The sequence below is a fragment of the Opisthocomus hoazin genome, chromosome 6, assembly GCF_030867145.1.
Source record: "Opisthocomus hoazin isolate bOpiHoa1 chromosome 6, bOpiHoa1.hap1, whole genome shotgun sequence".
Classification (NCBI taxonomy): Eukaryota; Metazoa; Chordata; class Aves; order Opisthocomiformes; family Opisthocomidae; genus Opisthocomus; species Opisthocomus hoazin.
In genome coordinates, this window is record NC_134419.1 from 32,833,942 (window position 1) to 32,857,009 (window position 23,068).

The 23,068-nt window shown below is 47.5% G+C and overlaps 1 protein-coding gene and 1 non-coding gene across 4 annotated transcripts in view; both read left to right on the top strand.

Annotated features, from left to right (window-relative positions):
* Positions 1-20,957, top strand: part of COP1 (COP1 E3 ubiquitin ligase) — a 128,072-nt gene extending 107,115 nt beyond the window's left edge. For 2 of the 3 annotated variants that reach the window (XM_075422610.1, XM_075422612.1), the window contains exons 19-20: positions 17,835-17,879; positions 19,821-20,956. In XM_075422610.1, the coding sequence (XP_075278725.1) occupies positions 17,835-17,879; positions 19,821-19,838 (63 nt within the window). In that variant the 3' untranslated portion in view covers positions 19,839-20,956. Of the gene's footprint in view, positions 1-17,834; positions 17,880-19,820 lie in introns of all 3 variants that reach the window. The other variant, XM_075422613.1, reaches the window with a different exon arrangement.
* LOC142361828 (small Cajal body-specific RNA 3) lies at positions 1,451-1,585 on the top strand. Its single transcript, XR_012764446.1, has one exon.
* Positions 20,958-23,068: the final 2,111 nt, after the last annotated feature.

Genomic DNA, 23,068 nt, shown 5'->3' on the forward strand with positions numbered 1-23,068 from the left:
AAAATAACTTGAACAGCAGCAGAATTATCCATTGTGAGAGAGATGATTTTACTTGTGAATTGGGTTTAAAGATAAAATCTGCCTGCTTCCTGAGTTGTGGATTTGCTATTCGTTGCTCTCTTAAGATTAATCGGGAGCAAGACTTAATCCAGAACAAAGATGATTGAATTGTCCTTAAACAGCGATGTAGAACATCACCCAGATCTCACTCCGTTGAAAGCCTTTTTTGGTCTCGCAGTGCTGAGAAATTGAGTGTGTGAGAGCTACTTATGAGTGCATCATATGAGGAAGGATGCTTTTTCCTCATCTGCTGGCTCATTAGAAAATAAACTGCTTTCTGTTTTTTTGGAATAAAGTTGTTGTGTGGGATGGGTTAAATTTGTGTAGTTTATTAACTAGAAATTATTTTGGCATGCAGTATGAAGGGCTCACTCCACCTGCAAAAGCTTCTGATGGCTTAAAGGTCTGCCATTATCTGAGCTGCTGCTGGGTTTGTGGAGTGGCCAGGATGGAAAATTAAGTACTTAATGAAGCTTTGTGTCCTCTTTGGGAACGCAGAGGAGGACAAGCTCAGGTCTAGCTCCCTGAGCCCGTTGGGCAGCGTGTCCGGCAGAGCCGCAGCGCCATCCACCGCTCCCCTTTGCTGCCACCAGCCCTGAGCGCTCGCTGCCAGTGCGATGATGCTAACAACAAAACTGTGCTTCTAAGAATTAATGTCTTTTCCTAATCTCCTATTTTCCAGCAGGGTGTGTGTAGAGCCGTCAGGTTGTCCTAAATCTCTAGTTATGGCGTAGAATGGACTAAGGATGTCATCCAGTTTTCACCCTTTCAGAGGGCCAAGGAGAGAGCATCTAATTCAAGGATTTCCAAGCTGTGACATGTGAGCTTGACCACCCCTCAGTTCATTTCAGGGCTCCTACCTGAGAGTGGGCTGTGATCGGTAATGTTTGGGAGCTGGCAGTACTTATTTCAGATGCACATACCACGTTTAAAAACTGAAAAATAAAGCAGGGGGGGAGGCAGCTTGCTGTTGAGTGGCCTTGCTGGAGGGATACTGGCAGGCAGCATGCTGTCGGCAAGCTGTTCCCTGGAGTTTAGGAGCATATCCAAGGCCAGGAGATTTAGGGACTTATTAATGGCACTGCAGCTTCAGGCCCCGCTGTCAGATGGCAGTCACCGTGCAGGTAAGAAAGGAGCTGTCAGTGTTTCAGGCCGTTGGGCATGCGTGCATGCCCCATGCAGTATTCTCTCTTCTAGCTAGAATGATTTTGACCTGAGCTAAACTTGCTCACTAATGATATCTTCCTATTATTTGAATCCTCTCTTCTTTGGCTTATTTGCATGCGGTACATCAGATTTCATTTAGGATTTTATATGGTCAGAAGCCAGGGATAAAAGACAGTGTAATAAAAGACTGTTTTAATCATGGCGTTTTGTAGGACTGGAAGCTGCTGGGACCAGTTGGGACCAGTCGTGGGCAGAAGAAAGATGTTTTGTCCACTGTTGCAGACTTCCTAGAGTGAAGTGGAGGTCTCTGTCTGCTTTGGGAGAGCCAACCAAACTGGATCGTTCCCCTCCATACACGCCTGTTACCCTGTGACGTGCCGAGACAGCTCCTGCAGCATCCCCGGCAGCGACCCTGCCGCCCGGCTGTGACGTCCCAGCACGTGGGGACAACCCTTGGGCAGGGTTTTGTCTCCAGCTTCCAGAGCTGAGTATAATTGCTGAGTTAATCCAGCTCGGCAGTGTAAAGTAAGACTATCATCACAGTTACTGGGTTTTGTATTAAAATGCCCTTTTTAAAAATCCTCACTAGATTTAGGAAACTGTCTGTGGAGGTGATTATGTTCTGGTTGGAGAGATGTGCACGGGTGGAGCGGAGCTGCGCATCCTGAGGTTCTGCTTCCCTCTCAATTCTTCTTGCTGCTTCAAGAAACAGTCATTTGCTCTAAAGCCAGGTTTGCGGCTCTGATTGAAAATGACTGTGCAAAACCCCATCAAAGCCGCATGTGCCCCAGAGTCGTTTTAAAAAAAAAAAAATAATAATAAATCTAAAAGGCACCTTGGAGCGTGTGAGCTCCCTGGGATGGCAGGGGCCATCGCCTGTGGCTTGCTGGTGTCCCCGAGCAGGTCCTAGTAAATCTTTGTCTGCCCAAAGAGCCCAGGGAAAAAAAAGGGAAGAAAGGGAGAAAGGATGAAATTGCTCTCTGAGGGTTGGGATGATTATTCAGTGCTGGCCCGCGGCCTGGTGACTGTCACTGGTTTGCAGAAGTGAGACAGATCTGGGAGAGGTGGCTGCAGCTGTATAGCTGGGGAGCTGTGCTTTTAATTGCTAATTAAGGTTACCGTTTGCGTTTGGGGTTTTCCATTTTGAAGGATGACATCATATTACATAAACTGCTAGCATTGGTTATTTATAGCCCAACCAAACTGACAACTTGCTCGTGCTGCTTTGCCGGTACATCTGTGTTTCACCTATGGCGTTCTTCTGCTTTCCCATCTGTGTTTTTATGACTTCTGCCCCGACAGCCCTTGTTCTTCCAGTCCTTGCCTCCCCTCCAGTGCAGACATACGATCCGATACCATTTTCCCTTTTGTCTTTATAAACAATAGGCAGGCAGCCTAATAGTGCAAGTCCAAAGTCAAAGCAGCTTTGCAGATTCAGCTTGACAACTCCTCTCTGAATTATTTAAAGGCCGTAAACAAAAGAAAGCCTGTCTCGAGCTTCAGGTGACTTCTCATCTAGCATTGTGGAGAATGCCTGATAGGGGAGTCCTGCTAATTTTGCCCATGTAAATCCATGGGATTTAGTAGAATAGCAAATGCAATTAGAATTCAAGGGCTGCCTCCTGGCGTGCCTTAGGGGAGGGTAAATTGCAGGGAGGTGAATGAGCAAGTCAAGGAGAGGGAAAGTGGAAGGTGAACGTAAAAATATGGACTTTCTAGTTGTAAGAATTGTGTGTTGAGTTTGGATTCACACACCACCACCACCCCCCCCCCCAAAATCAATTAACTTGTCTAAAGACATCCTACATTTTTCTCCTGACTTTAATCTCAGTCCTTGGTGGGATGTTGTGGGGCTTTTTTTACATCTTTTTGTTTTTAAATCTAAAATGCTTTTCAACAGCTGAATGACCCAGTGATTTCTGATTTCTCAGGTGCATTTTTGTTGCTGGATTCGGGAGTGTTTTAGATGGATGGGATCAGGGAAGCAGGCAGCGGAGCACAAATGAGTCCTTCAGATGGTGCAAAGTTCATTATTATCTTTTGAATAGTTCATTCTGCAGAACAAAATAGAGAACATGCCATGCTTTGCATTTATTGTACTAAAGCTATAAAGCTGTACTCTCATCATTCTTAATACCTAAGGCATAGCTGTCTTCCCACTCTCTTCTCCTCCCAGGTAAATACAACGGAGAAAGCATCAGTAGTAGGATATAAAAGAAGCAACCTCATATGTATCAGCTGTACTCTGTATGCTTTTGTTTAATGAAGTTCTTCACCTTGTATGTACAATCAGACCTTATTAAAAGTCAATTTACTGTACTGTCTTTTTCAATACCAGCCATGTGATTTGGTAATCGAAGCTGATATTTTGCAGCGTGGCCTTACTTTGAAAACTGACCTGCAGAAATGGCTCGTGGGCTTCAAGGTAGCTACTGTCAGGGATTCCAGCATCTATTTCAGTTTACAAATGAAAGATCGCTCTCTTCCTGACAGCCTTGCAGACATGACTCAGCTTGAATTCCAGTTCAATTCTCTTGCATGCAGTCAGAATGCTGGGATTTATAGAGACCGCGCTGACCATGAGCCAGGCCAGCTCTAGCGCTGTTCTTGGCTGTAAGAGAAGGAGATGTTTCTGCTGGCGGGGGGAGGACACCCAGCTCCACTGCCCCGTCCTGACCCTGCAGGAACAGAAGGCAGTAAATTTTTTTGATCACAATCGTATGACTTTAGTGTGTGCAGGGGTAAGATTTAAGTAGAACTGGATATTTTTTTTGTGTGTGCTTACTACTCAAGATTAAAATTGTGTTTGTGATATTAAATAGAGTTTTGGATATCATCAGAACCTGCTGTCTGCAGGCAATTTTTCATTGCCAGTTTTAAGTTTTGTCAAAATCCCTTCTCCTATGTAATTATTCCTGCGTGTCCTGGCTGCAGAATGGCAGGGGTTGGCAGGGACCTCTGTGGCTCACCCAGTCCAACCCCCTGCCGAAGCAGGGTCACCCAGAGCAGGCAAGTGATAATATTTACCCACTGTATCTGCTGTGCTTGGGGCGTTTTTGAAACAGTATTTTGGGGAGAGAAAGCTTCCTCTTTCTTGAGACTAAAGATGGCAACGTGCTTTGGTAAACCTTGTCTGCGTTGCTGGAAGTTTTAGGTACGGAGTGCTGCGCTTGATTCCGTTACAGCGTTAGCTGAATTGGATGCTGGAGGAGAGCAGCAGGTTGTGAATTCTTCCATGATTAATGGAAACTTTTGTTTTACCTTAATTAAACTTCCATTCCCTAGATGGAAGTTCTCTTTCTCAAATAGGTCTTATGTTATAAATAGCATTAATATAATTTTGTAATGTTAACTTTTTTGGCTTGATTTTTCTCTGTGAGAAACAATTTGTCCTTTTTCTCTCATCAGGTCCTGGTGATTTCACTTCTGCAGCTCTGTGTATATGTATGTGTTGCATAAACATGTAAGGACATCTATGTATATACATAGGTGCATATAGATGTGTGTTGTCTTACACTTTCTGCAGCTGCGAGCTGGGCTGCCTTGCAGGCAGGTCCCCTTCCCTCTGCTGTTGGTCCCACCGGGCAGCTGCGGCCCTTTGGGTGAAGCAGCCTCCAGCGATGCGATGTTTTGGCTCTCAGGCTGTGCCTCACCTCCCCTCCCCTTGCTGTGGCTCTGCCCGCTACGCAGATGTGTCATCGCCCACCCTCCCTGCCTGCAGCCTCGGCTGGCGATGCAGCGTCTTACGTACGCTGTTGTTTTCCACCCCACCCCGACAGTGTCTTCAGCGCTGACGCGTGGATCCGTGACTCTGTTCCTGTTGCTGTTAACTGTACTATTCCTGGCTTAGAGAGAAATGAAAGCTTTGATTTCCGTGGCTGCCAGGCTTGTGGCCCATGCAGTAACACAATTAGAAGGCTTGCAGATGCAGTGAAACCATCGTCCTGCTTTTCCAGCTGGCGTGAGCAAAGCATGCAAAATAGTGAACGTATTTCGCAGGTAGTCAGGACTAAAGTCCCGCTGCAGCTTTATTCCAAGACTCACTAACAAAACAGCTGGGATTTTAACATGTGTCCAGAACTTTCAAAGCTGGTTGGTTTGGGATGCTGGAGTATCAGGGTTTGGGTTTGGTTTGCTGGTGGGATCTCACTTCAAAAAGATTGGGTATGTTCAAGGGATGTTATTACAGTTAAAGCATGCAAATGAAATGTCGGCATTCAGGTTGCTTTCATGCGACCCTTTTTTGCATCTCTGTGTCAGGCCGGTCTTGGAGGTGGGGGTGATTTTCATTAGGACGGTGCAAAGAAGCTATGATCGGCGGGAGATCCAATTTACCAGGTGTTGTCCCAGCAGACAGTGAGTGACAGCTGCTTGCCCCAAAGAGTTGACAGCCAAACCATATGAAATGAACAGCAGCAGAGTATGAATCTGTTACCAGTTTTAAATAAATTGATTTCCTCAGTCCATCAGCCATTTCGTGAGTTCCTGCCAAAGTGTTCCACTTTTGCTGATCCAGCCAGCCCAACTCGGCTTGGCTCCCTTCATCATTCCTGACATCTCCTATCATTAACCCGTTCTCCTGTACTGATTGCCACCATCTGTGGTTGTAATGCATTAATTGTTCTTAGATGGTGTCATGTGAGGGGTTTAATAAGGTTTTTCTTTCCAGCCCATCCCGCTAGCACTGACCAGCACGTGTTCCCACCAGTTACACAGCTGCAAGACCTCATTCCCTAGAAATTAGTTGAGGGCTTTATCCACCCTATCTTTAGCCTGTGGTAGTTTTAACACCTTAATATTAGTCAAGCCTTACTCTCCCTTTCTTTAATTGGGTAAATTCTGTGTTATTTAGCCTTCTGCACACCATGTCTCAGACTGGGAGTGGTGCAGGAACTGGTAACTTTGATTACTCTCATGTAAGCAACACTTTGTATGTCATTCTGCTAAGAGAAGGAAGGCTCTGCGTCCTTCCATCACGAGACACTTACATCGATACTCAGGTCCCTTAACCGTAGAGATCCAGTTGCCAAAGATGATGAAGAGACAAGCTCTTGGTTTCGGTGAGAACTTCTGAAAATCTGGCCAGCTTGGCTGAGGGACGCGCATGTGGGTTAAAGGGGCTGACAGTAGGCATCATCTGGGTCTGAAAGGTTTCGTTGTATGATAGCTGGTAAACCTGAAGCATTTCCACAGCGTGTAATTTGCATACAGAGCAGAATTCATGATCTTGGGAAGAAACAAGGCTGGACTTGCCCAGGATGGAGTGCTGGGCTGAATTCTAAATGGCTGCCAGGCGCTATTGACAAAACCAGCCCTGATACTTTGGGCAAATCCATTTGGCTGTCAGCTATAGCCTTAGTCCCCTGAACCAGTGATTTTCTGTAGCAGATGGGGTAAGCAAAAAACACTGCTGGCTTTAGAACTGTTCAGGTTGCGGACGCAGAGGAGCATGTCCTCAGCCAGAGCTGCCACGGTTATGTGGGAGCCACCGTTGTCTGGGACCACTGTGAGGGTCATCTCCTGGGTGTGGGAAGGGAGGAGGAGATGGCAGGATGGGCTCTGTGTGCCCTGAAAGAGTAGTTAAATGTGGGTTTGGAGAAGAGAGAGGACATTGAGACACCTGGTGTCTTCCAAAATTTGTAGCTGTTCAGGTGTTGTGAGCAGAGTTAATGTCATTCAGGAATTTCTTGCTCTGCTCCCATGTTCTCTGGCGTGGAAGCCTGGTGTGAAACTCCCCGAGGGTTGAATGAGACTTGGGAAATACCAGGCACTGATGTAGGTCTAGGACATATGACTGCTAGGTAAGTGTCCTGCATCCTGTGAGCTTAGATGTGTGTGTCTGTATGAACTGTGGGGTGGGAGGGTCAAGAGATGTTCTTCAGAACCCTTGGCTGGGTGGTGTGTTGGACCCAGTGCCTTCAGCCTCACCTGGCAGGCTGTTGTGGTTTTGGGTTGATTTTTTTTTTAGCATGCTTAGCAGTTGTTTGTGCCCCTAGTTTGTTTGGGAGAGGAATGCATCTGGAACAGATTTCTCATCAGCAAATAAGTAAATACTGTAGTTGAGAAAATGAATACTTATTAGGAGAGTTAAATCTCAGCAGTATTTCTCCCTGCTTTTTCTCTTCAGCGCCTCATCGTGAACATCTGGATTAACCTTGGGCAAATCCGCTGAGCGTGTTGCCTTGGTTTCCCCCCATGTCAAAGTAGGAGAATACTTAGCCACCTCACCAGGGCATTTGTTACACTTAATTAATGTTGTAATGTGTCTTTGGGTCCTCTGATAAAATGTGCGGTGTGAATCCGAAGTTGTTTTTACCGATTGGATTGTTAATTAGATGTGCACATATAAATGATTTATTGGCATTAGAGCACTAAGACTTCATAATTTAAAAAACTAACGTCAAGGTGGTTGGGTCAATTTGAAGCCTGTATCATTCAGCTCTTCAGAGACTGAAACTAATGGCTCTGGGAGAGGAAGGGAAGCAGGAGCCTGACCAGCTAACAGCTTATTTCGTGGTATTTCTGTGTGGGGACGGATTGAACACCAGGATCCCAACTCCAGTGTCTGGCCCAGGGAAGCGGCTGGCAGCATCGATGGTGAGCTGAACTTCACAGAGCACGGGAGACATGTCACCTCGCAGTGATCCCTCTTGGCCCGACTCAGAAGCCATTTGTCAGCCTGCAGAGGGGTGTGTTCCTGTTCAACACGCCAGCCGTGTGGTGTTATCTCCTCTGTATCAGGAAAAAGCATGAGATAGAGGATATCTGGGGCACGTGTGTGTCTGCCAGGCTGCTGGCATGGGTCACCTTCTCCTGTTGAAAGCTCCCAGCCCAGCAGTGGTTGTTTCCTGTGAAATAACACAGTGTTTTAGTCTCTTAACCACAAGGCTTCTGCCTCCTTGTATTCTTCTCTCCTCTGTTTTCTATCCAGGCAGGTATTTCTGAGGTGCTGAGGGAAAGAACTGTAGCTGACAGCCCAGGCAGGGCCCCGAGGAACAGATATGTCATCCTAGTGCACTGGTGAGTTTGGGGACCTAGAAGTACAGAGAGCTGGGAAGAGAAGGCGGCCTGTGGGAGCAGATGCAGTTGGTCAGTTGGCTGGATCCTGGGACTGGAGAGGAAGGTTAACCATTATCCATTCCCTTTCTGAACCCGAGGAAGTTGTGCATGTTGGTGCTAGCACGTTAGAGGCAAAAGGGTTGGAAAGAAAGGGAAACTATTCTGTAAGCAAGCTTTTCAAAGGTGGATTCACAAGGGGATAGAAAATGGAGATCATAGAATCATAGAATGGTTTGGGTTGCAAGGGACCTTAAAGCTCATCTGATTCCAACCCCCCTGCCATGGGCAGGGACATCTTCCACCAGCTCAGGTTGCTCAGAGCTCCATCCAGCCTGGCCTTGAACACTGCCAGGGAGGGGGAAGCCACAGCTTCTCAGGGCAACCTGGGCCAGTGTTTCACCATCCTCATGGTGAAGAATTTCTTCCTAATATCTAATCTAAATCTGCCCTCTTTTAGTTTAGAGCCGTTCCCCTTGTCCTATCACTACACACCCTTGTGCAAAGCCCCTCTCCGTCCTTCCTGTAGGCCCCTTCAGGTACTGGTACGCGGTGCTGTAGAAGAGGCAGCTGAAAGTCAAAAGCAGGGTGCTGAAAGTAGGGTTTTGATGAGTGATGCTGTGCAAGGAACAGTGGTCTCACAAATACAAAATCTCTGAAGAATATGGGACAGATGGTCTGGGAAAGATGAAAGCATCCTTGCACAAACTGGGGAATTGCTGATTCAAGTGTGAAGGGGAATATTTGAAAGGGAGAACTGAGCAGCCAAGGAGTGTTGGATATAGTTGAGCTGGAGGAGAAAGCACTGACTTGGCAAAAAGGAAAAGGGAGAGGAAGAGAGAAGGTAAGAGGGATGGGGGAACACACCATGTGTGTGAAAGAATGAGGCGTAAGAGAACCAGCTAAACATGAAGGGGAGCTTAAACGAGTTGGAGTTTGCCCTTCACAGTAGGGCAAGGAGAGTGTTGCAAGTTAGAGGACCGAGAGCTGGGAGGCGTGGGAAAGGGTGTGTTTTTTTTATCATCTCTCAGGTTTTTCTCCCTAGCATCCATTCCTTCCCAGTGCACTGGTTGGGAATGGTGGTGCTTGCTGAGCTTCAGGACTGGGCTGTGCAGCACTCGCGGTGGGCTGCGCTTGTAGGGTGGACTGCTTGTCTGCCTCATTCGGGGTAGCTTGGACCGAACAGGCTTTTTACGTTCTACTGATCTCTATTTACGGCTCCAATCCCTGATGGCTTGCAGTTGGTCTGCACAAAATCAAAATCTGAAACTACCAGATTTAGGTCACGTTTCTTGAGCACTCTCGTACAGATCGGTGGCTGTTTCTTTGGATCGCACACCTTGTTTCTGATGAGGGTTTGGAAGCGAGGCATGCGCGATAGCAGCGATAGCCCCCCAGGGCTTGGCTTCGCCACAGACAGCACTGATGGGCAGGGCAGCGTGACCTTGGCGAGGGGGGGATAAAATTCATCACCTCCGGCGTGATGTAATGACGGAGCGCAACAAGCAGCAGCAGAGGAAGGAGGAAAACGTATTGGCGGTAGGAAGGCAGGTCTCGGGCTGTGCGGTTGTCTAGTGACATACGGCATTGCGTTATGTAGAATTGCCAAACGTGTATTTGGGGGCTTTAAGTATGAAGAGAAGAGATGCTGCAAGCTGTTTTCACCAAACTAATGCCTAGCTGTTTCCTGTGGCTTTGCAGTATTGATGCTAATGTGTTGCATGTTTATGTATACATTTTTTGTAGGCTTATTGCAAGCTATATTTATATACTGCTGCCACTTTCTTCAAGGCCTTGAGCATGTTGTTTATGGGGAGTGTCTAAAATCCCAGGATATACGACCATAGGAACAAGGAGCTTTAGGGACCTTGTCACAGATAGATGGGCAGTGGACCTCAATATTCCCACAGAGACAGGAGAAGACTTGCCCTTTGTGGAGGTACGTGTTTGTGTTTAATACCGACATAATTTGGTTTTAATATATGCCTCACTACCTTGCCTGATGGGGAGTGTGCAACAGCTGTTAGAGCTGTGTACTTCGCTTTGCGAGAGATGGAGAATAACCACCCTATGACGATTTATTCTCATCTTGAATTCTAAGTAAATTAGACGCTCATCAAAACCGGTTTTGTTCCAGAATGACTAAATTAGAGGCAGTTGCCTGTAATATATCAGCAGTTCCTGGGGTGGGCTTTGCTGGCTGGCTCTCCTGCCTTGCAGAGCTTTCTTTGCCCTCTTCCCGTCCGTCTCATTGGCCTCCATTTCCATCTTGAATTCAGAAGATGACGTAGAAATGATCAAATCAGTGCCTGTCTCCATGCAGCACCATACACATGTGTACTTCTATTTTCCTCTAGCCTGGTCTTCGGTTGCCTTGTTGATCTTGTTTTCTCGAGAGCTACATGCTGAAAAGAAAGGTCATGCTAAGAAAAAGTGATTTCGCACTTGGCTGAGAGATAGCTTACTACTTATTTGAGTGTGTCATTGGAGCAGGCTTTGGACTGCTTTCCCCTGGGCATCCATGTGCTGTGAATACAGAGATCTGGGTGTCTATGATAGCGAAGAAGCTTCTACTTATACACCATCTTCTTGTGTCTAGTTTGGTCTGAATAGGAGTAGAAAAATGCATAAAGTGTAAAATCCATAAAATGAGAAGGCTGCTTCTTCAGGGAGCAGGGAAGAGGGATATATTCATGTATTGAGAGTCGCGGTTAGAAAGTGCCAGATGTGGAAGTGCCAGAAAACTTGATAAAAGCATCCCTGGTACAGAGATTAAAGTCTGGAATTGCAGAAAAACGAGGGGAGGGATTCAAGGAGATGCAGAATTTCTACTTGAACACGTTTCCTAGCGAGACGCGCTTCATCTTGTGCAGAAGCTGCAAACTGTGTGATGTATGATGATGAAAACACTAATTTGTTTGAAAGCTTTTTTCCCCTTTATAGTGCGTCCGTGAATTCCTACGTGAGAAGAAACTGTACGCTTGTGCATATGGTTGCAGGCAAGTCTTTCCATAGAAAGCGAGCCAAAGGGGTGCTGTCATCTGTAAATCTGTGGGTTAACGTGTTAAGAAAATAACTTTATTGTGCTGGGCGGGTGTAATTGAGTAGCTTTTATCAACTTAAACACCCAGAAGATTGTGTATTTGCAGCTGGATCTAGGAGAAAGAACAGAGAAGACCTTTTTCAGATATATTGAGTTGTTGCTTTTTGGGGGGGCACAGATAAGCTGAAGGAGGCTTTATCCATGTACAAAGGATTTACCTTCAGAATGAGATAAAAATACAGTTTCAAAGGATTAAAAGACGCGGTTTAGGCATGCGTGTTCTGTTCCAGGTTTAAAACCTAAGGAGCTGGGTGTTGCTGCTCCTGAAATGGCTTGGTGCGACATCTTTTGTGTGCAAGACCTCGTGCTTTAAAGAAATGCTCAGTTTAAAGAAGTTACTAATTTCTGCTTGGGCCTGATGTTCACAGTAGAAATAATATTCCCTTAAAATTGTTCGAAAGGTATTAGTGTTAGGTGAGTGTGATAGCATATAAAGTAAATTCTGGCACAGAGGGAGATAGAGGGTTGTGCACCGCTTTAACCACCCCACCGTGCACCCCTTCATTGACAACGATTAATTTGCAACAGTGGAAAAAAGAAAATAAAATTCTGTGTGCAGCACACTGTCCTGCTGGGAAGAGATCTAATCTAGCTGTTTAGCTCTTAAAAACCTCTTGATTTTTGTACGCTGGAGGTTCATCATATTTCCTAGGTTAGAATTTGTAATTTTCTTGCAAAAACAGAAGCTGACTTGAGTAATACAACAAGAAAATAACCAGCTCTCAGAGGAATTAGAATGAAAAGCCATTAGAATCTGCTAATTAGAAGATGAAGGGCAGTCAAGCAGTGGTGGTCTGTTGGGGAAGCACTTTCACACATTTTGATGTATGAAAAGACTTCATGTGCGACGTCGGTGGGGAAGAAAGTTTCCGTGAAAGATGTCTTGCGGATGGTCTGCAGCTCAGTCCTAGAAGCCAGCACCAGACTAATAGTTGTCGTCTTCGGTAAGGACTGAGTAGCTTTACTTAAAGGTGTTTCTGTACAAACAGCACTAGATTTAGTTCAACTATATAATTTTATTCTGCCTATAAATAATGTAAGACAATGGCTGTTGGAGTGCAAGCTTTCTCACCCGGTGTATTTTCCCATTGTATCAACAGCTTTGCTTAATTAGGCTCCAGGTCCTTGGAGTAAGTGTTCGGGGTTCGCTGGCAGCGAGTCCATCTGCCTGAAAGAATTGCTGACGAACCAGCCATTCGTTAGCAAAAACGTCTGCTGGGGTGGGAAGGCGAGAAGTTGGTAATTTAAAATAAGATGCTTAAGAATCCTAACTGTGAATCCATAGAATGAACCTAGCTGAAAATGCAGAAAATTCACCCTTCCCTCGGTGACGACCGTGCTGGAAGTTTAAGCTTTACTTGTGCCGAAAAGGGGGGATGCCAGAGGCGCATGGACTTCGTGACCGGCAGTTATTTATAATATGGTGAAAGTCCCTAAGAAGATTTTCAGTCCGTCACGTGAACATGTGCACGTATAACTTGGAGCCACATCTTGCTTTGCCTTTGGCATCTTCATAATCCAAAGGAACAAATTCTTCAGCCGATTGCGTTACTGCTGATGTCTGTATAGGGTGGGAGGGAGTGTAGAAGTAGAAAACAAGGAGAAATAATGCCACATGGACTTTCGCCAAACTTTCTTCCTTACTCAGCATGGGCATTGCGGGAAACACAGTCAGATAAGTTTGTTTAGTGGTTAGTTTTGTTGGGCTGATGGCATGGAGGAGTTCTGCTGTATCTTTTAGTTGGCTTACATGATCCAAGCCATGGTTGTTAGCTACCCGCTGCAGTTCCCAGCCTTCGTGCTCAGACTCTGTTCCTGGTAAGACTAGCTTTTGCAAAACTACCACATTTACAAGCTATAGAAGTCTGGGTTATGTTCACACACAAACATTCTGATTCAGTTTCACTCCCAACAGGGGGACTGAGATGTTTCAGAGCTGGCGTCCGGGCTCATCCTCTTGTGTAGACCATGCTTTGGCTTTTCCTTCAGGGAAACTTGCACCGGACAGTGGAAACTTCTGAATTTGACTTTAAGGATTGATGTATGTGGGATAACGGAGGAGGAATGGTCTCGTAAAGGACTGGGTTAAAGGGGTAGGGGGTGTGGAAGCGAGTGGTTTGTGCTCATCTGACCTGTTTTGAGCCCCTTTGGGACTGGCTCTCTGTGCCAGGAAAGGAAGGCGATAAAACACTTGGCTGTGATTTTGCACAGGCCTGATGGCAAGAGGGGTGCTCAGCTCCTGGAGCGTTGTGGCTGCAGGTGGGCATCCCTGGTGGCTCTTTGTTAGTGAAGAGGGGCGACAGGACAAGGGGCAATGGGCATAAACTGAAGCAGAGGAAGTTCCAGCTGAACACGAGGAAGAACTTCTTCCCTCTGAGGGTGACGGAGCCCTGGCACAGGCTGCCTAAGGAGGCTGTGGAGTCTCCTTCTCTGGAGATATTCCAGACCCGCCTTGACACGATCCTGTGCAGCCTGCTCTGGGTGACCCTGCTTCAGCAGGGGGTTGGACAAGATGACCCACAGAGGTCCCTGCCAACCCTGCCTTTCTGTGATTGTGTGAGAGGAGCCTTGCAGCTACCAGGAGGATGGGTTCCACTGAAGTAGAGGGTCTGTCTGGAGCTTTCGCTTGCTCCGTAGAGTTGAGTCCACTTGAGTATCAGTGTGTGTCCCTCCAAGGAGATGTGTGTGTGGTTTTAACAGCTGTCCATCTGGGGTGACTGTCATTTAGGGCCTCCTGGCAATGTTTTGCTGGACAAAGATGTAAAGAAAGAGTGTAAGAGCTACAACCTCAGCTGTCTCTTGCTTGCTATCGCAGTGAAGCAGCTCTGACAGGTTTTCAGTTGTTCAGCTGAGTTTCCTCAAGCTTTGCGAAACATCCAGAGCATTTCTGATTCTCTTAATGCCGACCGCTCTTGCATGAATGCCAGCAGTCAGCCAGACTTCCCTTCTCCCTTCCTTCCCTGTACAAATTGCTTCCCCAGGGCCATCCAAATACAGGGCTCATCTAGGAGGGAAGGAAATCGGTGTGCTTCAAAACCCAGCTGTCACCAGCTGAATAATTCCTTCGAATGATGCATGTAGCAGGCATCTCATCTACTCAGGATGAGAGCAGGTTCCAAATTTGATTTTGTTTTTCTTTCCCGTCAAAAACGTGCTGCAGAAAGTTCTTCTTTCGGTCCAGTCCATGAAAATCCCAAGGGCGAATGCTCCGAAGTTCCTGTGGGTAGACCAGTCATGTTCATCCAGTGGCAGGTCTGGGAGAACGGGGATGTGTCAATTTCAGGAGAGAGGTGCTTCTGTCTGGTCTGTCTTTGCTCTCAGGACTGATTTACAACATCATTTTGCATAATGCCTACCTCCATGTGGATATACATCCAGTCTGTGGGCAATAACGAAGATTTGTGATGGAGTCAAGTCCTTCCCAATGTCAAGGAACTGTCCTTCAGACACCCCATAATACTGTCACTGCAGTCAAGGAGAAGCTGGTGTGTGTGGAAGGCTGTTCATAAGTCTTAGCATAGGATTTCAGCCCTGGAGCGTCTTAGAGCAGTACTGGACCTGCACCCTAGATTAATCTTCACAGGAGTCCTGAGATGCGCCTGCATTTGTCGATTAATCTTTCTCTGTTCATGTGAGATGCCAAGAAGCCAGAAGATGCATGCCTTTGACATCCCCAGAGCCTGCCTCTTTTCTGTTGACCTAACAGGACCAAAACTCTTAAGCTGTCTCCCGTCAATTTTATGGCTGCCTCGGACTTGCTGAGATGCCGGGTTATCTCATTGTGGGGGACCCAAGTGCGCTGCGCCGCGTCCCCACCCATGGCTCCTTATCTGCCTTGATGGGCGGAGGAGAGGTTGCAGTAATGCTGGAGATTAGCAGCCGCATGGAACAAAATGCTGTTGCTTGCCGGGCAGTAAACCCTTGTCTCTTGAATTTTGTTGTATCTTCTTTTTTTTTCCCCTTCAATCTTGTTTTAGCAAAGGCAGCTGGCACCTTCTGCCTCTCCTGTTAAGATGGGCTGCAGGTGCTAACCACCCATAGCAGGAGGTGCGTGCGCAGAGGAGCCATTTCAAAAATGGATTTCTTCAGAGCAGGACTGTTCAGTCAAGGTGGATCTCCAACATAGCCCTGCCTCTTCTTGCCCTGCATAGAAACACCAAGTGGTAAGGGTAAAGTAGGGCGTGCAACCACAGTGGGGGGTAATATGCTGGTTTTTGTGCCGGAGAGACACAGATGCTCATAGTTGTGTGGTAGGGGGAAATAGGTGTTCGGCCAGTTACGTGGTGGTGGTGGTTGTTGGCTGAGGATGTGGTAACTCCATCGGACATGTCCTGGCTAAAGGATTGCTTCAGCAGGCTCGTGGCTGTTGCGAGTTACAAACCTACAGATCTAAGCAACTTCACGTCTTGCTCAGGTGTTTAACATGCTGAATATATTGGGTGTTTTACAGGCAACACGAAAGGAAGAGAATTGTTTCTTTAGAGGGTTAAAACCCGGTTACTTAGCTGTGTTCCCGGGGAAGCGGTGCTGGAGTGCCGTAACAAGCCAGTCACTGTTTGCTCGATGACAGATTTGGTGCTAATTTTGCCACTGTGTGCTCCCGTTTGCGTCTTGTGGTTGTGGATGAAAGCAGCGGAGCAGTGATTAGCTCAGACCCTGCTGGAAAAAAAAAACCAAACGGTGGCTTCTGAAGAACAAGGGAGTGAGAGTGTATTACCCTCTGGCGTTTTTATTTTATTTAGCAGGTAAAACTGTTCATTGAACCAGAGTTCATTTGCAGTGGTACCCCAGCAGACTGCAGCAGCGGGATGAATTACCAGTCACTCCCAGGGCAAACAGGAATCGCTCAAACCTTGGATCATCTGCACCGAGGAGTTCAGGTCTCTCGTAGTGCGCACTGGGTAGCTGCCAGTGTCTCTCCCTGGCCCCCAGAATCCTGTCTGACATCCCAGTCCCTGTGTGAGTCCCCAGATCGCATTTAGATCTGCGTTCTCCCAGGTGGGTTTCGGTTCTAACGCTGTTAACCAGAAGCTGAGCGGTTCACAGGATTAGGCTCTTTTAGCCACCAAATTAATGGAAATTGGAGTATATGCCTCCTTTGAGGATATGCTTTCTTTTCAGGAGCTTTGACTTGGAGGATTGTTGGTGAGATAATATCAGGAGTCTTAACTAATCCCCTAATGATTGTACCGGGGGTGAACAAAGCTGTCTATACCAATTAGCCCAGTGGTCCACCACAAGGCTGCTCTTACCTGAGAAGTGGGGTTTTGTGTTGAAAAGGATTTTTCTCCTTTTGCTTCAAAGCTCGTGGCTGTGCAAAGTCCTGAAGCTCATGGTGAGGCAGCGTGCAACCCTGTTGGGGCTGGGTCAGGGCTGCTTTCTGCTCCGTTTGGAGCAGGGCATGTTCTGTCACCGAGTTTATTAAAAATGCATGCATTAAGCGATGGGATAATTACGGCAAGTTTGTCTGGGGATGGATAGCAGCAGTGAGAGAAGTTGAAAAATGTGTCAGAGAAAATATATCAGCTGTCTTGAGAGAAAAGAGTTTGCGGTGAGCGGTTGGCAGCGTACGTGACCACAGGTGCGAGGACAGATGCGGGACACGCGTCTGGGAGCAGCGGTTCGACCTCAGCGTCACCAGGGCTGTTGCTGGCGCCCCAGCCCTTCCATGCTTTGGGCTGATGGGCACCGTATCGTTCCTTGGGGTTTCCCCTTGTCTGAACGGCTGTGGGTCGAGAGGGTGCGTCTGTACTCGCTGGTCTCAGGAAAGCAGTCGGAAGGGCAGGGGCTGTCTCCCCCTGGTTTTGCCTGGGGGTTGTCTGACTGGTGCAGCAGACCATTAATTTGCAGACAGCCAGAATATCTCCAAAGGCAACTCCTGTCAATTGGCAGGAGGTGAATGGATGCTGCCTTTCCGAATAAAGCGCGGCTGGAGCCCTCTCTGTTTATCTTCCCTCCCAAGCCGGGTGTATCTGCTGTTGCTCTCTAAGCTCCGCTCCTCTTTGTTTTACTTGTCTGAAACCTCTGGGCTGCGGGAGAGGTTGCGTGGCCTCGGAGCCGGCGAGTTTTTGTCATGGTGATTAGTCGGTTTAGTTAGGGCGCTGGAGACCTTTGTCCATATGCTGCCAAAAGATGAAAATGATGATTATTATTTGCCCACTTCACAGGGAGACTGTGAGGATTAATTCATGTTTGTAAATTGCTTTGGAGATTTAAAGCTCTGTACAAGCACTAAGGATTATTGCTTTCTAATTCTTCAAGGTAGTATAACTTTTATAAAGACTTTTAGCCTTGAAAGGATCTTGGCAATGAGAAGAGTGAAGTCCCTTTGAAATTTGATATACTTCTAATGTTTAAGATAAAAACATGCTTCTCTGCTGCTTCTTCCAAAAAAAGGAGGAAAAAAAGGCAATGGCAGATTGTGATAGTGCCTCTTCCTTTTTTCCAGGAGTCCAACGTGCTGATTGCTGCTAATAGTCAGGGTACAATTAAGGTAAGTTATTTCACGCATCTCCTCTTTAAACACTTGAATCTGTTGTTAGCGAAGAGCAAGGTCAGAGAAACCATACAGCCAGGAGAAGCCATTAGAGGAGGTCATCCCAACTGCAGAAGTTTGTAATTTAAATGACGTACTCGCCTCTGGCGCGCGGTGGAGGGAGCGGACAGCGTGGCAGCAGTGAAGCCCAGTCACAGCAAGGTGTGGAAGGGCTGCCGGGGGTGGCCATCCAGCACCCGCTGTGGCCCCGCCACGGCTCGGGGTCCCGGTAGCGTGGGGTGTCTGGCACAGCTGTCTCCCCAGGCTCACGCTGGCTCTTGTTCGCTCGCTGGCGTTAACCGGAGCCCATCCTCCAGCTGACGCGAGGTGCAGCAGAGTGGAAAGCTGAGCTCCCGAGGCGTGGCTGGCTGGAGCGGTGTTTGAAACGAGCGGGGATGCTCCGTCGCTGTGCTTGCTCCCGGTGCCCAGGCAGGCTGTATCGGGCAGCAGCTGCCAGCGCAGGGTTTGTCAAAGCAACAGCCTTCCCCGTGCCCCGAGAAGCCAGCGTTGTGCCAGGTTTTCGGCACTTGAATTAGAAGCCTCCCAGAGTGTCTGTTCAGTGTATTTCTATCCATGAAATGTCAAGTAATGTGAAAAAGACTTTGTCCTTCCTGACGGGTGTCTCAGCCAAGCAAAACCAGTACTCAAACTGGTACAAAGCTGGTGCTGATCCTCCAGAGAACCCCAGGTCCGGTGCCATCCCACACTGCACAGACAGTGTTAACCTCCACCGTGCTTTTGAGGCTTACTGGTTAAGGCCGCAAGCTTGTAGCCCTGACAGCTTTCTATAACTGCTGATAAAGGGGTTTACTTGCTGTTTGCAAAGTTACACCCTGGGTTGTTACTCTCACGAAGTTGAGGTCCTCATCCTGATTTCTCCTCGCATCCCTGTGAGGATGCTCTCTGGAGCCAGACCAGAGTTGCTGGTCTGAATGGTCCTGGAAAAATCACAAAAAAAAGGCAGGAATGAGGAGAAACCCAAATGGTTTATGTTTGTCAGGATTTTTTTGTTTTCCTCCTTTTCAGGCCATGAGTGGCCTGGTTATTCCTGCTCTTGCTGTGTGTGGTGCTGTGACCTCTCATCTGTAGGTGTTTTATTTAGCAGGCTGTGGAATTGGTTGCTGGTTGCTTTGGTCACTACCTTCTTAGTAACATGGGCAAAATGCTCAGATGCTTTTGATACCATGAAATGCGTCCAGCAGCAACAGGAGAGTGATTAGAGGGGAGAGGTTTTGCTCATGCACTTTGCTTGTTAATGAGAGAAGGTAGACAGAGGAAAGTGCTAACAGCCAGGGCTGTCAGAACCCTGCTATTGCCATTTGCCTTTGGCAGGATGCACGGGAGCGGTGGGATGGTCTGGGAAGGGACTGGGTTGGCACAAACCCGCTCCAGTCTGGGGCCAGATGCCGTGCCAGCAGCACCCACGGGCTAAGGCTCTAGAGCTTTCCCCAGTAAATCTACCCTGGGCTGATACAGGCTGTGCAAAACGCTTGGCAGGTGACAGCCCTTGGAGTTACTTTTCTTCTGCCATCTCTAGACCATGCCTTCAGAGGCTGCTGCACCATCTGAGAGTGGGTAGGGGGAAGTGGGAGCACAGAGGGCTGAGAGGACAATCTCTGATCTCCATTACAAGATTTCTAAGAACTAGTTGATTGGGATGAGTGGAAATGAGGCAGCTGTGGATGGTTTTGCATCATGCCATAATTTATCTTGGTGCAATCAGACGTCGGATCGGGATCCTTGCCAAGTGCTTATTCCATTTGCATGATATTAATGCATGCTGGTGAATAAAGGGTAAGGGGTGGAGATGGAAGGGTCTGTCCTGTCCTAGTGCTGGTGTAGGAGGTAATGAATGTCATAAATTCCTATTCTAAATGTCTTGTCTTCCCTACTAATCAGGTACTGGAGCTGGTATGAAGGGTTTTCTCTCAAGGCATGAGGTACTTGGTCCTGCTGATGTGCTACAGTATTCATCTGGGATCCTCAGCGGGACAAGAAGCTGAAACCACCTTGATGTTCCTCCCCAAAACCATCATGTTTGGGTTTTTTCCATTTATGGACTTGCTAGGACATTTTGAGACACTGGAAACACCAGTGAACTGTCTGCCATCAACATTAACTCCACAGACTTTGCTGCTGCTGGTGGTGGTGGTATGGTTGTCTAATTTTTATGATAGGAAAACAAATTCTTTTAAATAAAAACAAAAAGGAATAATAAAATTTATTGAGCCACAAGCTGAAGCTGGAAGATTCTCTCTTTTTGCATACGGGAACAGATTTACTTGGGAAGGGAGCTTACACGACCACACAGGGCTGTCCTCAGTTGCACACCTCCGGTTACTTTCAGCTGGACTGGTCCTTTATCCCCACTGGAAAAAGAAAGTCTCTAAGCCTTACCTCGACATGCAAGAAATCTGCTTTGAGATCCCATGATGATATGGTTCAGTTGTTCCTTTGATTTATGGTTTTTTTTTTTTTTTAGATGCATTAAATGTTGAGAAATGTCACCCAGGTTAACACCTCTGGAGACTGAAGTCCTCTGGTCATTGAGAAGAGAAGGGCAGCTTCCCCTTCCTCCTCTCCTCATGCCCCTACCTCAACCCAAGGGGGCAGCTCCAAAGGAGAGGAGCAAGCTGTCCTTCCATCTGCAGGAGCCTGGGCCTCTCTGCTGCCTGCCACCAGCAGAGTGTGGGAGGAGGTGACCATCAGGGACCTGGATGACCTCACCAAGACGTTGTGGGATAACCATCTCTCCCCCGCCAACCTGGCTGCGTTTGACTATCTCTACTAGAGGAGGAAGCTTCTAGATCCGGTTACCAAAGCCCTGTACCACGTCATTGCCCGTGTGGTCTGGTGGTGTGTGCCCCTCTCTGCGTGCCATGGAAGCCAAGTGTCTTGGATGTTGTAAGAAGAGAGGGGGTGGAGGTGGTTTGTGATGTGCTTCGGAGCCATGATATAAGTAGCCTTATTTTTAATGGTCATGCATACACTTAATTGTACATACGGAGGGGGAATAAACCATGATGCGAAGAGTCGTTGTTGCTTTGTTGGCAGGATAGCGGGAGGGGTGAGAAGGTGCAGGTGGCTGTCATGAGTAGCAGTCATGCAGAGCTGTCGAGATTGCTGCCAGAACTTGTTAAGCTTGGAAGTGGAATTGGTGGGCATGGCATCTTCTCCTAGCTGTGGGTAAGGTGCCGTGTAGAGAGTGATACCTGTAGGGAGTGTTTCAGTTTGTAGATGGAATCTCTCTGCCTTCATTCATTGCAGCGTACATCTTCCTCATGCCTCCAAGGCTGAGATTGTGGCGGGGACTTCGCTCTCTGTGTCAGCAAAGCAAGGCCCTGCTGCAGTCTTGGGCTGCTCTTCAGGGAGCTGTAGCTGATGGTGGCATGTGAAGGGTGTCCCATGTCTTCCAGCTGTTAAAAGCCTGTTTCTGGTCTTCCCGGAAGGGCTGTGAGGTCTTTCGACATCCTTTGGTCACAGGACAGAGAAGAAAACCAAGGATGCTCTCAGGGTATGAACAAAGGAGCAGGGATGAAGGCCACAGGGACTTACATGCTCCTTCAACCAACAGCTGTGGCTCTCATCTAGAAGGCTGTGGGACACACTGAAATTGCTGCTGACTTCTGGAGAGTCTTGTCTGGTGGGGAGAAATGGGGTGCTCAGCTCCGAGAGGGGTGTAGGTGGCCACGAGGTGCCCTATGCTGGTTTTTTTGCATGGTTTCTGATAGGGGGAGAGCAATGAGAGGAGGGGAGAGGGAAGAGAGCATGCTAGCCGTGTCCTCCTCCGAGGTGCTATCTGTGGGTCTCCGTCACCTGAGTCACTGTGGCAGAAGGGAACTAAATTAGTTCCTCCTGTCTGATGGCAGCTGTCTGACGCGTCCTGCTGAGCATTTGCTTCATTTCCATTTTGCTGCATTTTGAGAGAACCTTGTGCTGGGTGACTGCGCTGGGCTTTGCAGAGCATCCTTCTCAGCCAGCCACCTCCAAAGGCAGGGCCGGCACGAGGAGTGATGGCTATCGCTCTTGCTGCTTCCCCTGGTTTCAGGCATGAGTTCCCACAGCCTCTGGCTTGTTTACCAGTGCCTGGTAATTTATTTTGCGAGCTGCCGCTGCTGCTGCACCCCTGCTCCGTGCCGTGCAGCCGCTGCCTGGCGAGCGACCTCATTCCTTCTCTCCCCCCACTTGAAGGTCCTTGGTGTTTTAAATTGAACTCGCCCTGATGAAGCTGAGATCTTAAAAACAGAAGGGAAAAAAAACCCAGCTATTTTGAATGCTGTAAGGTTACTCCTTGAATTAAACAGGGAAAACAGTTTAACATCGGTCACCGTTGTTTTTTTGTTTTTGTTGTGTTTCAATCAAGATAAAATGCAAATTTGGTGTCTGGCCCAAATTAGAAACACAGCAGCTCATAAACACAAGTTGGTGGTGTTTTTTGTCTTTGTGTCACAAGTGGTATGTTCGTTGTGTTAATCCCCTTAATTTTCTTTGCTTCAGGTAACTCTTTGCAGTTGACGTATGAAGTCACATCTAATTACTTACTGTAATCCTTTTTTTTTTTAACAGCCTTTGGTCAATATATTTTTTTATTAGTTTCCTCCTCAACGAATGGTCCCTGTTGGGTTTTCAGCCTTTTTAGAGTCGGGGAGTGACTGAGTTTGGGAGAGATGGCTGCAGGTCTCTGGCCCAGCCCCCTGTCCGGAGCAGGGCTTGCCTCAAAGTTGGGTGAGGTTGCTCCAGGGCTTGGAGATCTTCACAACTCAACCGAGCAAGGACCGGAGATTTGTACATCCCTCTGGGAAACCTGTTCCAGCGCTGAACCGCTCTCCTTGCGAAGATTAATTCCAGATGGTGGGCACTGGGAGCCTTTCTTCTCATACTCTTCTTTTGAAAGAGCAGGGTTACAAAGCCCTTGACTGGAAGCTGCCCCAGAACGGTTTTGCCTCCAGCGCTCGCATCCCTGCGAGAGGTGTTGGGTGAGTCAGATTTTTCTTTGAGAAAGGGAATTTAAAACCCTGCCTGGCCTGCCACCCTCTTTAATTAATTTTAAAGCGTTTAATAGAAGAGTAGGAGGAATACACCTCAGTGCTAAAAAGAAGTTGAGCGCTGGAGGGAATCAAAGATGATGGTCAAGGGGAAATTTAAAT